General features: G+C 34.2%; 1 protein-coding gene across 1 annotated transcript in view; it reads left to right on the forward strand.

Moving 5' to 3' along the window:
- The window catches only part of LOC110583187 (nesprin-1-like), a 218,164-nt gene that overhangs the window by 108,056 nt on the left and 94,734 nt on the right, over positions 1-15,374 (forward strand). The window contains exons 7-9 of the mRNA XM_021693239.1: positions 4,266-4,462; positions 7,365-7,474; positions 14,024-14,131. Coding sequence (XP_021548914.1) covers positions 4,266-4,462; positions 7,365-7,474; positions 14,024-14,131 — 415 coding nt within the window. The remainder of the gene's footprint in view (positions 1-4,265; positions 4,463-7,364; positions 7,475-14,023; positions 14,132-15,374) is intronic.

Below are 15,374 nucleotides of genomic sequence, written 5' to 3' on the forward strand. Positions count from 1 at the left end.
TTTATTTTAAAATTCTTTTTCCTTGGGTCTCCTCTTTTATCTGGAATGTAGGTTCCTTTGTCAACTTCAGTTTTATAGATTGTGGATTTGCTTCTGGGCATAATAAATTTACATGTGTGTACATTCATGTGATAATGCTAGATAGAAAATTACTACTCTCAATGAGTATCTTTTCATAGCAATTTCAATAGCATTTTCAGCAATTTCAAAAAATTGAGCATAGCAGTGTTTTGTGGTCAGATGTGGTCAGTGGTAAGATCTCTTCATGAAGAAGTTGTGCTTTTGTATGATTTCCTAAATGACATGTCAAATTAACTCACTTTCTGTTTTGTTTTTGCATGCCTAAATCTAATCTGAATCTTATTCCCTACTTCTGGAAAATAGTTTTAAACAAGTACTTATCATTATAAAATATTGAGGCACTAAATGTAGGGAGCTCTATTTTTTTTTTTAGTTCTATTTTTAAAGTGTTTGAAGAGCAAAAATAAAGACAGAAAAATTAAACATAGAGAAGATGTAATTAGTGTTACTATTTTACATCATTTTGTTTAACTTTTAAAGTGTGTTGGTGGTTTTCTAATTTAGGGTATATTTTTATGATTCAACTTGTAGTCAAAAATATTTCTGAAAGCAAAGCTTTGTGGCTTTTTAGAATCTGTAGTAGAAATAAAATGGTAAAAGCCTGACCACATTGCTGGTATACTGTTTGCATTCCATCGATAGTGGCAATTACTAATCTCTTTTGCAGCTTAATTGGGCAGGGAGAAGAAATGTGCTAGGTAGGAAGAGACAGGTGACCACATGCTAGGACATTTGTCATGATACTATTTAATAAAACTTCATGATAATATCAATGTGGTACTCTCCCATTGCTCTACAAAGCATTAAATTAACCAAAAATAAATTGGTTTCCACTTAATATTACAGTAGCTTAAAGTAAACTCAAATTTAATGCTATTAGAGTTTTTCTGCATTGGTTTTGTTTTATATATGGTGTGTTAGCTTTCAAAGATGTGCAAGGGTCTAATGATAACTAAAAGTCATTCCTGCAACTTATATATGTGTAACATCAGTGGAAGTTGTATTTTCCTTATCTGTATAAATGTCCAGGTTTATGGATCCAAGGCTTTTCCACCCATCAACATATCAGTGAGATCCATTTACTTTATAGTTGCATCAAGTATAGAGATTTGGGGAGATGACTGTTCTCGAACATAAAAATTCTGTGATGAACACATGATTCCATTATACCTACCAAATTGTTGATATTTTTTCTAAAACCTGCTTTTTTAAAAATACTATCCCACTATGTATTTTTTAAGAAACTTTTTACTTCCCACCCCCCACCACTCCAGCAACCCTCAGTTTGTTTCCTGAGATTAAGAATTCTTCATATCAGTGAGATCATATGACACATGTCTTTCTCTCATTGATTTATTTCGCTCAGCATAATACCCTCCAGTTCCATCCACGTCATTGCAAATGTGGGAGGGATGGGGTGGCTGGTGATAGACACTGGGGAGGGTATGTGCTATGGTGAGCGCTATGAATTGTGCAAGACTGTGGAATCACAGATCTGTACCTCACAAATAATGCAATATATGTTAAGAAAAAAAAAAAGAAGATAGGAGGGGAAGAATGAAGAGGGGGAACTGGAGGGGGAGATGAACCATGATAGACGATGGACTCTGAAAAACAAACTGAGGGTTCTAGAGGGGAGAGGGGTGGGGGATGAGTTAGCCTGGTGATGGGTATTAAAGAGGGCACGTTCTGCATGGAGCACTGGGTGTTATGCACAAACAATGAATAATGGAACACTACATCAAAAATTAATGATGTAATGTATGGTGATTAACATAACATAATTAAAAAAAAGAAACTTTTTACTTTTTATGGATAAAAGACTTCAGAATCTGTACCCATTTCAGTATATGACATGTTTTTAAAATAATAATCTGTGAGACTCTGTCGTCTGAATGTTTATCAGTCTCACAAGACTGACCATGACAAGAAAGGACAAAACGTCCAGTAAACACCAGACATATTATCAGAATATATTCACTGTTTTCATATAAAATTTCAAAATATGTGAGAAGTAAATAAAAACTCAGTAATGCAACATAATTAAGCCTTCTCTATTTTTTTACCAACTTTATCTCCTATCACTATATACTCTCAGACATGAAAGAATTAAATTGTAGCATATCTGATATTTGCATACTTCATTTTGAGATGTCTAGGAAGAACAATTGTACTTTAAGACAAAAATTAATAAGATAACAAAACAAATGAAAATTTGTGTATCCAGGTCCATTCAAAATGACTTGAAGTAAATATGTATTAGAGGTCAGAAATGCCTATAAACTGGATATACTGCATCACTTCTTTAAGTGATGTGTCCAAGTTTCTTTAAGTTTGTATCACTTCTTTAAGTGACATATCTAAGTTTTCCTAGATTTTGTATCCGAGATTCTTAAATGAGAGGTTTGGACTAAAACTAAAACTTTTTGGGAATATCACCTACTGCTTTGGTGTAATATGAAACATTATAGGTGTGCATGTGTGTGTGTATGTGTGTCTGTGTGTGTGTTCAACAAATACAGAAAAAGAAAATGTACTAAAACTTGAAAAATTATTCCAACATAGTAATATTTAGGGAAATATTTTCTATATTTTTGAAAATATCTGAAACAATAAACAAGTTGAGGAAAATCAGAAAATATCTAATACACGATGAATATTTGCTAGCTAATTGTTTATTTGCACCCACCTTATTGTGTTAAAAAATAATTTGAGGTGTCTGTGAATACAAAAACATTTTCAAATGAGGAAATGTGAGCAAAAGGAAAATGTAGGTGGAAAAGTAAGATGAAGCCGGGGTAAATGTGCGAATTGAGGAGTTAACAAGAGCACACTGAACTGTTCCACCTGTGTGGGTATTTGCCCGTGTGTCAGGCATTGGCTGAAAATATTACATGCATACTACCAGAAACAGAAACTCTGAAAGAACTAAGAGGAGATACAGGATTACTTTATAATTACTGGCATCTTACAAAATTGTTTTGAAAATATGTATTTATGAAGCCAGTGATGAGATCCAATGATGCTATTTTCAGCACTAGGCAATTGATGCAAGCTGAATGTACATTGGTAGAAAAGGATTTAAAGTGACTCTTAAGTTTGAAGAGGTAAAATTTAAGGGCACTTACCAACTTTGTATATTAATCAATGTATCAATCAAATATACCTTATGGTTCATGGAAATCTTGAGAATATAATAAAAAAGAGAATTGAGTGATATTACCTCTGCTTCATTTAGAAAGAACTATAATGAGACTAATTTCTTTAAAAGGAGACTACCAAGATATTCATCCATTGAATGTCACCTAATTGATCACCTTCAAAGGCTCTACACTTAACCAAGGGATGTTGTTCAAAGACATCGTTGCAACTTCCTTTTGGAGCTGCCATTATATATAGTTTATAAGTTACATGTCAAAAAAAATTCATTGTGAGCTTGTATCACTTTTATTTTCAACAACAAACTATTACTGCCAACTTGAATGAATTCTTAATTATCATAACTGGCTTTGAATTAATTCTATCCGCCACAAAAGAACAAAGATTTGCCACCAAGGGCATTGCTCTCAAGGCAATTCCAAAAACAAGAGTTTAAAAAACAATTTGATCAAATAGTTTGATCAGTGGGGTAAATGGAAACTTGTCGGAACTTATGTGGTGTGTAGGCTCCTGTGTGACTGATTTAGAGATATGATCACATCCATTTGCATTTGTTCATTCTAAAGTATTTGATATAATTCAGCCATATTATCTTAGTATGTTAATACCTCTGCACGTACAACACACTGTTGTTTATCATTGTCATTGGAAATGTGCTAGATACTTCTTCAAAAATATACACTGATGAATTACTATCAATTTTGGTGTTCTTATAATTTTCTCTTTTTATTTTGCCAGATATGTTTTCTCTATATTAATTTCCTTTAAAAATGTGCTTTACATTGAATATCTCAATTACTGAAAAGTCTAATATAGAAGATTCTTAAGTATGGAACCAAAACTTCTCCTGCTTATCTTGTTACCCTCTAAAAATTTTATTTTGCCTAATTTTTTCAAGCAGCTAACTGCTATAACTGCACATGAGTCATTGCTGAGGACTGGATTTTGCATTAGTCCTTGAGGACAGTGCATGTTATCTATTCAGAATGTGACATTATTTTATTTTATTTTTTTATCACATTAAGGCAGACGGGAATAGAAGTAAAAGACTTTGGGCGGAGCTGGAGAAGTGGAGTCGCCTTCCATTCCATCATCCATGCCATTCGACCAGAACTAGTGGACTTGGAGAGAGTGAAAGGGAGACCTAACCGGGAAAACCTGGAGGAGGCTTTCACTATTGCTGAAACAGAACTAGGAATCCCAAGACTACTGGATCCTGAAGGTAAATGGAGTAATTGTTGGTTCTTGCACAATACTTCAAATCAGTAAGTTTCTATGTCTTAAAGGCAGAAATTACAGATGATTTCCGAAACATTATCAGAGGCCAGAAAACTTTAGAAAAGCAGGAAGAAATAGTACCTTCCTGCACTGATTTTCTTTTGGAAAAATATTCACTAGATATGGGAGCAAAATATAATTCTGTTGCTCCAAACAGCACTTTGATGTGGGTGGTGTCAGCCAAGTGAAGAGTAGTAACTCCATATAGTAAGGGTGGAATGAAAGCTTTAGAAGTGTGCATATTAAGGGGAGGAGATAGTCCAGGATGAAAGAATTACTCTGTTTATATAACAAAGAATCGGAAGAAGTAAGAGATCATTAATAATTGGAGATCATATCTTTAAAATGTCAGTCACTAGAAACTTAGAAATGTTGATAACCATCCAGTGTTCCAGTGTCAGTTGGGAAAACCACACAAATGGTCGACTACTGTTTTTCATTAGAATTGTCTGGCACCTTTTTGGTAAGGCTGTGAATTTTAAGACATTATAGAAGTGGATTAAGCTCTTTCAATCCTGCAAAAGACAATTTTGATGCCTTTAATAAACTTTAGTAAACTGAATAAATTGTTTGTTATATTGACATAAAAGGATTAAAAGTGAATTTTCCAGGGGCATCTGGGTAGCTCAATTGGTTAAGCATCTGACACTTGATTTTGGCTCAGGTCTTGATCTCAGGATCATGGGATTGAGCCCTTCTTCCAGCTTTGCACTCAGCGGGGAGTCTGCTTCTTTCCCTCTCCCTCCTCCTCTGCCCCTCCGCCTTCTCTCTCTCTCTCAAATAAATAAATAAATCTTTTTTAAAAAGTGAATTTTCCAAATGTCACAGCAGTTTCTTATTTGGGTTGGCAGTTATGGATATTTCTATTAATGAATGCAAAAGAGCAAATAGAGGGGTGCCTGGGTGACTCAGTTGGTTAAGCATCAAATTCTTGATTTCAGCTCAGGTCATGATCCCAGGGTCATGAGATCAAGCTCCACGTCAGGCTCCATGCTATGTGTGGAACCTGGTTAAGATTCTCTCTCTCTCCCTTTCCCTCTGCCCCTCCCCCTGCAATAAAAAAAAAAAAAGCAGAGTAAATACAATGAAAGCAAGTTCTTTTTAAAGATGAAATTTCAGAATGAGCATGTCTAACTCTAAAACAGTGTTTAAATGGAGACACTTGTGCCTCCAGGAGTAAGTTACAGATACCTACAAGTCCCTGGTTGGCTTTCCTGAGATGAGAGCAGAATGGAGATCTCTTGCCACTTTAGGATCCTGCTGGGGGTCCCCACAGATTCACCAGGATAGCCAAGGGCTTTCCACCTTATTTCTGTGTACACACACACACACACACACACAAGTCAATAATGTTCAGCTCAAGGAGAAAGCCACACACACATCCCAGCCCTCAATTTTTTTTTAGAGTAGGACAGCAAGAGAGTATAAATGATTCTTTCATATCCACTAGACTAGAGAAGCTTAGTGTTCCCTTTGATGATAGAACTGAGGTTGCCCAGATGCAAGGCTAGCCCAGATATAAGGTGATATTTTGTTTTCCTAGTATGAACTCCCCCCCTCAAAAAGTTATTGATCTTAAACTTTTTTAATTAAAAAAATTAAAAATATAAAAATAAATAAATTTTAAAAAAGAAACTTTAAAAAAGTTATTTAGCAAACCAGGATGTATAAACTTTTAGGAATACAGATTAAATAGATCAATATGTGTTACAACAATTAGTTTATGATTTAGTTACACATATATTTAAATGCTGTATTACTGTATTAAATTATGTTAAATGTTTTTTTCCACTTTCACATCTCATGAAAGTTTTACTTGTTCTTCACGTGCATCTTCCACATCAGTGATCTTGTCATTTCTACAATCACCTTTGAGTCATCCAGTGCATTCCAGAATACATGATCACTGTTTCCTTTGAAGTCTTTTGAGCTGTAGCACTTTTTCAATCCTGCACTGATAGTCTGTAGAAATTATATCTCAAATCACAAGGCACATTACAAAATATTAGGGCAGTTTATATTTTGGTTTCCATGGCTTTTGTTTGTTTTGTTAGATATCTGTAAACTCCAAATGTAATCACATTTTCATTGCCTTTAAAAGGGATAGTTAAAAGGTGATTTAAAACATTCAACTCTTTGTATGTTGCAGTCTTACCCCTTATATTTCTATAATGATTAAATTTGTATAAACATCTTTGCTTGATTTTTATTGGTTTTATTAGTAAGCATCTATACACTTAAAAATATCTTTTCAGGCTCTGTGTTTCCCTCAGAGTACTTGACCGTTCAAAGTGTAGTAATTTAGAGAGAATCATGCACAAGGGAGAGGCTATCCAAGGATTTGAACATAGGGCATCTCCCTCATTTCTAAAATAAACCTTGTGGGGGCAAGAGGGAACTTACCTATATTTGTCCAGATACAGTATACAAGCTCTATGGGCACGTCATTCTGTGCCACACCTGTAAGCATTTTTTACTACCCGCTCACCCCAGTTCTGAAATTTACATAGTATTTATGTTTTATTAACAACAAAGAATGTCTGAATAACCATAAAGTGTCTCAGATTTCTGGTGAATTACTGTTGATACTATTTAAATGAAACATGTATTACTTTCCTAAAGGTTCGTAGTTAAAATGTGTCGTCTTTCTGCGTCGTAACATTCCCATCATGTATCATCCAAACTGAATTGGTTTGCCCTCCCTCACCATCTTGAAATATTAATTCTATTCTTCTTTTGCATTGAGGACAGTGTCTTTTGGTATATTAGCTAGATTTCAAAGTTTGTGTTATTAAAATATAAAGAAGGCTAATTAAACTGTTCATATTTGGTTTTGGTTGTTCCAGATGTTGATGTGGATAAACCAGATGAGAAGTCTGTTATGACTTATGTAGCCCAGTTTCTGAACCATTACCCTGACATCCACAATACAGGCACTGATGGGCAAGAGAATGACGTAAGTATTTTTTTCCTCAAGCACTGATAGCTCACTTAGTGGTAGTGACTTAGATGTTTAAGCATGGTGCTTTCTAAAAATTAAATTTGAATGCTTTATTTTATTTTATTTTATTTTAATTTTGGAATGCATTTCAAAAAGGGAGCAACTGAGTAAAGAATAGGTATCACCAACTGGGGAGGAGATTACAGGGAAAGATTTTTCTGATGTGCATGTTGGATATGTGAGAGAAAGCATTATTAATGCTTTCTGGACTTTCTGCTTGCAGGCTGGACATATAACACTGATGAATTAAAACTGAGGAAAGATAGACATGTTGGGAGATTCATTTAGTAATTTGAGGATTGAAGTAATTTCATATTCATCATGTCATTTGTGCCTTTAGAGCTTGAGTCCCCATATTCTGTTCAATCTGAGAAAATCTATTTTTGACTTTCAGATTTATTATATAAGGCACTACTCACAACAGACATATGGAAGTAAGGCAAACTTGTAAAAGCCCTGATATTCACTGTGATTAGATTTTTTTCAGCCTCTCAATAGTTTAAATAACATTTATATTTTTCATACTGCCCCAGTGACATATGTTCATTGTCATAAAAGAGAAAAAGTGAAAAAAAAGGAAAAAGAAAATGATCTGTACTTGATCTTTTAGAGAGACCCTATCCTAGAAAAAAATTAATATGTTGGTATATGTTTCCAACATTTGTCTATATGTATGTAGACACATATAATATTTTAACAAAAACAGAATTATAGTACACATACAATTTCATCTTTTTTTTTCTGTTAACATAAAAACATTCCTATACCATTCTTTCCAGGACATCATATAGATACACAATAATTTATCCAGTTTTAATTGTTGAAAATTTCTGAATTTTTTGCCATTATAAAAAGTGCTTCTATGAAAAATTCTGTAATAAAACATCGTTTTATGATTCTTTCTTCAAAGTGGAATTTCTAGGCTAAAGTGCATATAGATTTTTAATGCTTTTTGAAAATTTTTTTTAACTTTCCTGTAGAAAGTTTGTCCCATTTTACACTCCAGCCAGCACACCAGAATGCCTATTTTCCCAGACTTTAATTTTTTTTTAAAGATTTTATTTATTTATTTATTTATTTATTTATTTGACAGAGAGAGACATGGCAAGAGAGGGAACACAAGCAGGGGCAGTGGCAGAGGGAGAAGCAGGCTTCCCGCCGAGCAGGGAGCCCAATGTGGGGCTTGATCCCAGGACCCTGAGATCATGACCTGACCAAAGACAGACACTTAAGACTGAGCCACCCAGGCACCCCTATTTTCCCAGACCTTAACAGTGGATATTACCATTCTAATTTTTTTAAGTATTATTATTATTTTTTAATTATAAAGTGGATTTACTACTGAATTTAAAATTAATTATAAGGCAAAATGAGAGAGAGAGAGAGAGAAATAAATGGAATTTTCAAGATGTGTTAAAAAACCGTCTGACTTCATTGCTCAGGTCTCAACTAGAGTTTTCAAAGCAGTTTGAGAGTATAATGAAGAGAAACAAAAACAACAACAAAAAACTTGGTATGGTTTCCAAACAGATTTAGAAACAGGTCTAAAAAAGGAAAAGGCCACGGGTTCATAACCCCAGATTTTCAAATAGGTGAAAGTATTGCACTAATAGAAATCTGTGACTTCATAAAAAAGTAAGCAAAACAATGGTAACTGGTGTTTCCTAGGTTGCTTGGATGAAGTTAATTTTGGCATTTGATAGAACTATGTTCGTTTTTTTTAAAACTATCATTTCAGGAAACCTGTTTTGTTCCTTGACAGGATTCAGGCGCAAATGTTGACCACCAGAGTAACTTACCCATAGTCAGCAAAGTAAATGTTTCTAAGAAGCACTGCAGGAGGCAAAACCAGACTTTCTGTACAAATCCTAGCATAGACAGATGCATGTGTTTCAGTGTCATTTGGGGTTTTCTGGGTTTTGAGAATATAATTGGATGTAGATGTTGCTGTGTGAATAAGAAACTCTATTAGAAAGCATATTAGACTTACCCCATACAGCTTAGAGAAAGTCAGCTTTCATCTGATTTTCATATCAAAAGTCCTTCTGTTACCCAATTGGATTTATTTCTGATCAAGTTTCTGAGTTTGTACTGTTTTAATTTCTCTGACATTAATCGTCTCCCCAGATGAGTAAACTCTGTGACTGGCAGTGTCTGAGAAACAAAAGAAGGTGCTTTTGTTAATACTCATGAGCAAGAATCGATGCCAAAACTCCTCGAGATTTGAAAGACACACATTCCTGACATAAGCTTGTTAATAGGCTTTACTAAAGAGGCTTTATTATTAAGAGATTAATTTCATTATCTAGAAAATAAATTCTGATTTTTTTTTAAAGTTCCCTCTATCCCTTCCTGAAAAGAGAGTACATATGATTTCTTCAGGGTTATTTCAAAAATTAATTTTGAGGAAAATATATTATAAGCTGGTATTTGTAATGGAGGGCATATGCATCTAAAATGCCCCTTTTTAGTGTGGCATTTGTAATGGAGGGCATATGCATCTAAAAATGAATATTTTCAATAAGAAAAAGGAATTTTGTGTATTTTATATATTTTTCATTTGCTTAATGCAGCTAAATGGCCACCTAATTTTATCTGGTGAAACTTTAAGACTTTATAGATTATACACATTAGGGCTATTGATGCCAACACCTCAAAATACTTAGTATCTGTCTAATGAAGTCTTAGGAAATAGTTCTTTTAATTCACTTTTAAAAAGCTTGGCATCACCGTGTCTCCCAGGCTTCCATTTTTTGGTGAATTTGAATGCTGTATCCTCTTTATGAGTTTATTTAAATTAGATACTTTATAGATAGGATTTTTAAATCTGATTTTCTCATTGGAAATAGACATTGCTATGCTTTCTTACTCCAACCAATAAAACTGATCAAGTTTTTCCCTAAAGGTGTTCTTGAATAATTAGCACTCAATCATAAATAAATAAAATACGCCTATTAGTTCATCTCTGTGAGCTATTAAACTTTCAGTTGTTTGTTCACTCATTCCTTCTCCCATTGCAACAGCTACTACGGACTGCTTTGAGAAGCACAGCGCCATCTTAATTGGTATAGGGGTACAGAGATGCATCTTATGAGTGTATTTAAGAGAAAAGAAATGAATTAATATACCTCTTCTCTACATAGTTCACCATTTAAAATGGTTAATATTTCAAGCTATAAATATTTGTAAAATGTAAATATTGCCAAAAATTAAAACAAAACATCAAATGCTAGAATACTACATTGCCTTATTGGATTTGAACATTTTGATGCTTTCAAAAGTTATGAAAATCTCTTAAAGTAACTATGCCCATAAAATTATCATCTATTTATTTATGGACAGATGCCTCTCCATTTTTTTTTCTTGTTTCCTGTATAATTTTTGTCCCTGATTTATATTATTTTTCTATATATTATCTTTTCATATTGTTAGGAAATACTTCCAGGTTTTCCATCTTTTGCAAATTCTATCCAAAATTTTAAGGTAAGATTTAAATAATCTTGAATCAGTGACCTCTTTCAAACATCCTACATTCCATAGCTTATTAGCCATTCCTTTGCATGTATATGTCTTTATATACACATTTCTTTTAATGCATTAATTTTGTTATTTCCTTTTCCTTTCTAATAGAATAAATAACATGTAAGTGTTATTGAATATTAGTTATAGTCTAAGCCACTCACATGGACTAATTTTTAATTATAAGATAGCATCAATTAATTTCTTTTTAATAACACTTAATAGCACTAATAAAAGGAAAAAATTATAATACCTATGGTTTCTTTGTATGTGACATGAGAAATAAACAAAGCTAAAGATTTATTTTTATATGTTAACATATTAAGCAGGAAATTATTATTTGAAAAAAGCTAAGTATTCATTTAGCTAGTCTCCTCTGAGTTTTATCACATCTCTTCTGCTCAGTATTTGGTCATATAGTTTATTTAGTAAAGTTCATGACATGGTAAGTGCTCAGATATACTTGTGGAATTAATGATTATGAGTTATTTCCCAATTTCAAGTTGTCCCATACTTTTTCCATCTTTCTTTATGTTCCATCTAGGCTTGAGGTTAAGGATCTATCAACAAAGTAGACTTCATGCCAACACTGTAATAACAATTAGAAGTAACTAATTTTATATCAAATATTAAATTAATTTTTATTTCATGCTCCATGAATCATGAGTTGATGTACACATAAACCTACTACAGAACATATAAAGATGCCTGTGTGTATGTTTGAATGAAATAGAGAGAAAGAGAAAAAGTCATGAGAATACTGGCCATTTAATTGCCTGGAATTTAGGTAGTCTTTTATAGGCAAATAAACCCCCAGGTCTTTGAATGCATATAAAAGTTAACAATTGAAGAAAAGCCACTAGACTAAATGGGCTCCGGGAATCTAAATATTGTTTGGACAATATCTCCTCTTAAAAAAGGAGAATGTTGAGTGTGTAAATAGCTACATGCTTCTTACCTTATTGCAATTTGCCTGACACTGCCCCACCAGTAGAAAAGTCATTTACTAGATGAACTCTAATGAGGTTATTTTAAGAACATAATTCTTTCTCTCAGATGACTTTGTGAAATAATTTCAACTGGTGAGAAGCAGGTCCTTGGAGGCTTATAGTGAGGTCCTACGCTCACTTCGATGATCTTCCCCCCACTTAGTAGTCACATTGGCTTCTGATACCTTGGAGGTAAACCAAGAGCATTTAGTTCTTCTGAGCTTGTAAGAATGTGCCATTGGTGCTTTTATGGGCATGATGGTCAACCAATAAACCATGTGCCTTGGTCACGTTTATCTGTTCATTCAGAGGAGCCATCTTAGGAAAGGCTAAAGCTTTGGAGTTTCGGACTCCTGTTCCATTTCTTTCTCTACTTACCTATATTACCAATCATTTATTCTACCATTATATATTGAGTGAGACTGGGTGCCAGACACTGTGTTAGGCTAGAGAAAAATAAGAGACATAAGGTGCTTGAACTATGGGTGGAAGGGAAGAGACAATTAAGTGGACAATACAAAATAGTGCTTTTTCAGCGAATATTTGAGCTCAGGTTGTTACAGGATCAGAGAAGTGTTCTCAAAATGTGGTCCCTAGACCAGCAACGTTAGATACACCTGGAAGCTTCTTAGAAATACAAATTCTCGTCCTCTACCCTAGACATCCTGAGCCAAGGAAGACTGAAGGTGGTGCCCAGCAATTTGTTTTCAGAAGCCCTCCAGGTGATTCTAGTGCACACTCCTGTGTGAGAACCACTGGCACAGAAGAGGGACCACCAATGAGACTTCTGGGTCAGAAAAAGCTTTCTAGAGAGGTTGTGTCTGAGCTGATTTCTGAAGAAGGTGTTATCCAGGGGAAGATGTTTTCAGGCAGGATAGGATTGCTTTTGCAAGAGTGGAAAGAAAGAGAAGACATGTATCGTGACAGCACTGTGGCCAGCCTCTATACTAGGTGTGCTGCACAGGTTATCCTGAATTCTCCCCCAAACTGGGGAAGCGGTGTGTGAGGTCGACTCAGATGAAGGCACAGCAGTAGAGAGGAGGGGAAAAAAAAAAATGTGTCCAAAGTCACAGAGCTGATACTTGTCAGAACCAGAATTTGGAACCAGTCTTGCCCGCCTCCATGGCCAGCACTCTGTCTCCTCTGCCACTTAACTTGTCATCAGTCACTTCAGCTGTGTCACAGGGCTGTGGTCAAGTGAGATGCTGTAGTTGGAAGCTATTTGTAAGTGCCAAGAACCATGTTAAATGTGTTTTTGATTACTTTGACATTCTTAACAGATAAGAAATTTTGTGAAAAATTAAGATATTTTTCACTAAATCAATGCTAGAATGGCTTGTTATTATTTGTGGAAACAATGATATAAATCTCTTTTTTTTCATGTTTGATAATGTGAGTGGTAGCCTGGATGCATTCATTCAGGAAATATTTTGGTAAATATTTATAGGTGCTGTGTTACCAGGGTCTAGTAATACCATATTGAACAAAATATTTTCTGTCATCGTGGAGCTTATGTTATAATACTGAATAGCATTTTTAAATAATACTAGCCCACAGTGTTACTGTGACTGTAACTCCTTGGATTCAGTCAAAATTTTTCTCATCCAGAATGGTCCTCTGGGGTACAAATGACCTTGGGTTAAGAAGCACCCCCCCGGCCTATGTTTTCAGTCCTATTCCAGCCATTGTTCTTTCTGAGTATTTTTGTATTTAGGATATTTCCTCTTGAGCACATTTTCTTAATTAAATTACTGTTTCTTGAGAAAAAAAATGGAGGTAGGTCATTTCAGTATTTAGCAAGATAATTAAGCTATTTTTCTAGAATTAACTTTTCTCTTACTCTCCAAAAGAGGTGAGGGAGAGGAGAGAGAGAAGTTTTTCAGGGACAATTGGAACTTATTAAATATTCAGTGCATTCTAGAATCAGCCAGTTATTAATCAGCAATTAAGTCAATGCATAGTTACTAATAAAATTGTAATATCTTCTGGTTTCTAGAGAGAAGACAGGCTAATTTTGAAGGAAACAAAAGTTTGGATAGAACAATTTGAAAGAGATTTGACAAGGGCACAGATGACAGAATCAAATTTGCAAGATAAATATCAGGTAATGTATGAAAAAAGATTTCAGTTTCTTAAAATCCTTTTTATGAGTAATATTAATATATGTCATTTAATCTATGTTTATCTTTCAAATGATATTAATGAGAAAAATCTTTAAAGAAATAATATGTGTTATCTTAAGTTTGCATGTAATTTAATAATTGTATTTCTGTGTAAATAGGTAGTTTTAAAAAATTTAAGACATTTATATATTGTAATATGATTGCCATTATAGAGATAATTAGCACCTCTATCACATTGCATAAGTATTTCTTTTTTATGGTTGGGATAATTAAATTCTAGTCTTTTAGCAAGTTTGATGAATATAGTACAATATTATTATCTATATTCAGTCTAGGACTCATTTACTTCTCGTTGCAAGTTTGTACACTTAAATAACATCTTTCATATCTCCCCGCCTTCACCTCCCATCCCTTGGTAACCACCATTTTCTTTGTTTTTATGAGTTTGGCTTTTTTCACATAAAAGTGGTGTCATATAGTATTTGTCTTTTTCTGTCTGCCTTATCTCACTTAGCATAATGTCCTCAAGGTCCATCTGTGTTGTCACAAATAGCAGGATGTCCTTCTTTATCACTATATTTATAGATCTCTCTATCTATCACATCTCCTTTATCATTCATCCATTAATGCGCACTTAGGTTGTTTCCATATCTTGGCTATTGTGAACAATGCTGCAGTCAACAAGGGAGTGCAGATATCTCTTCAGTATCTTGTTTATTTCCTTTGGGTATATATACCGAGAGGTGGAATTAGTAGTTTTCAATTGTGTGTGTCCATCCTGTATGTTGAGCTCCGAGGCTTCATGACTTATCTGGAACTCAGAGTCTTATAGATGACCCCAAGGACAAACATCTAGTCATTGTTTTTCTACAGCTCATGATCTTATAGTTGTCACATAACAAAAAATTCCACTAAAAAATGACTTCAGTGCCAAATAGAAAACTACTATAGAATAAGCCACATCTAACAAAGGCTTGCGACATGACTATTTGGAGTGGGCTCATTAATGGGATCAGTTTCTATTGCGACCTGTCCGGTTCGACACTGTTGCTCTCAAATTGAGGCCACCAAGGTTGTTTCTGCTAGTTCCCCCAGTTTCCTTATCCTGCTGTTACTTGGATTTCAGCTTTCAATTTTCACTTCTCAGACATAAAATCTTATAACAGGTTTTCCCATTAAATTGTGATTTATTATATGCAGCATTGACGTTTTCCTCCTATTTAA

Source organism: Neomonachus schauinslandi, chromosome 8 (genome assembly GCF_002201575.2).
Source record: "Neomonachus schauinslandi chromosome 8, ASM220157v2, whole genome shotgun sequence".
Classification (NCBI taxonomy): domain Eukaryota; kingdom Metazoa; phylum Chordata; class Mammalia; order Carnivora; family Phocidae; genus Neomonachus; species Neomonachus schauinslandi.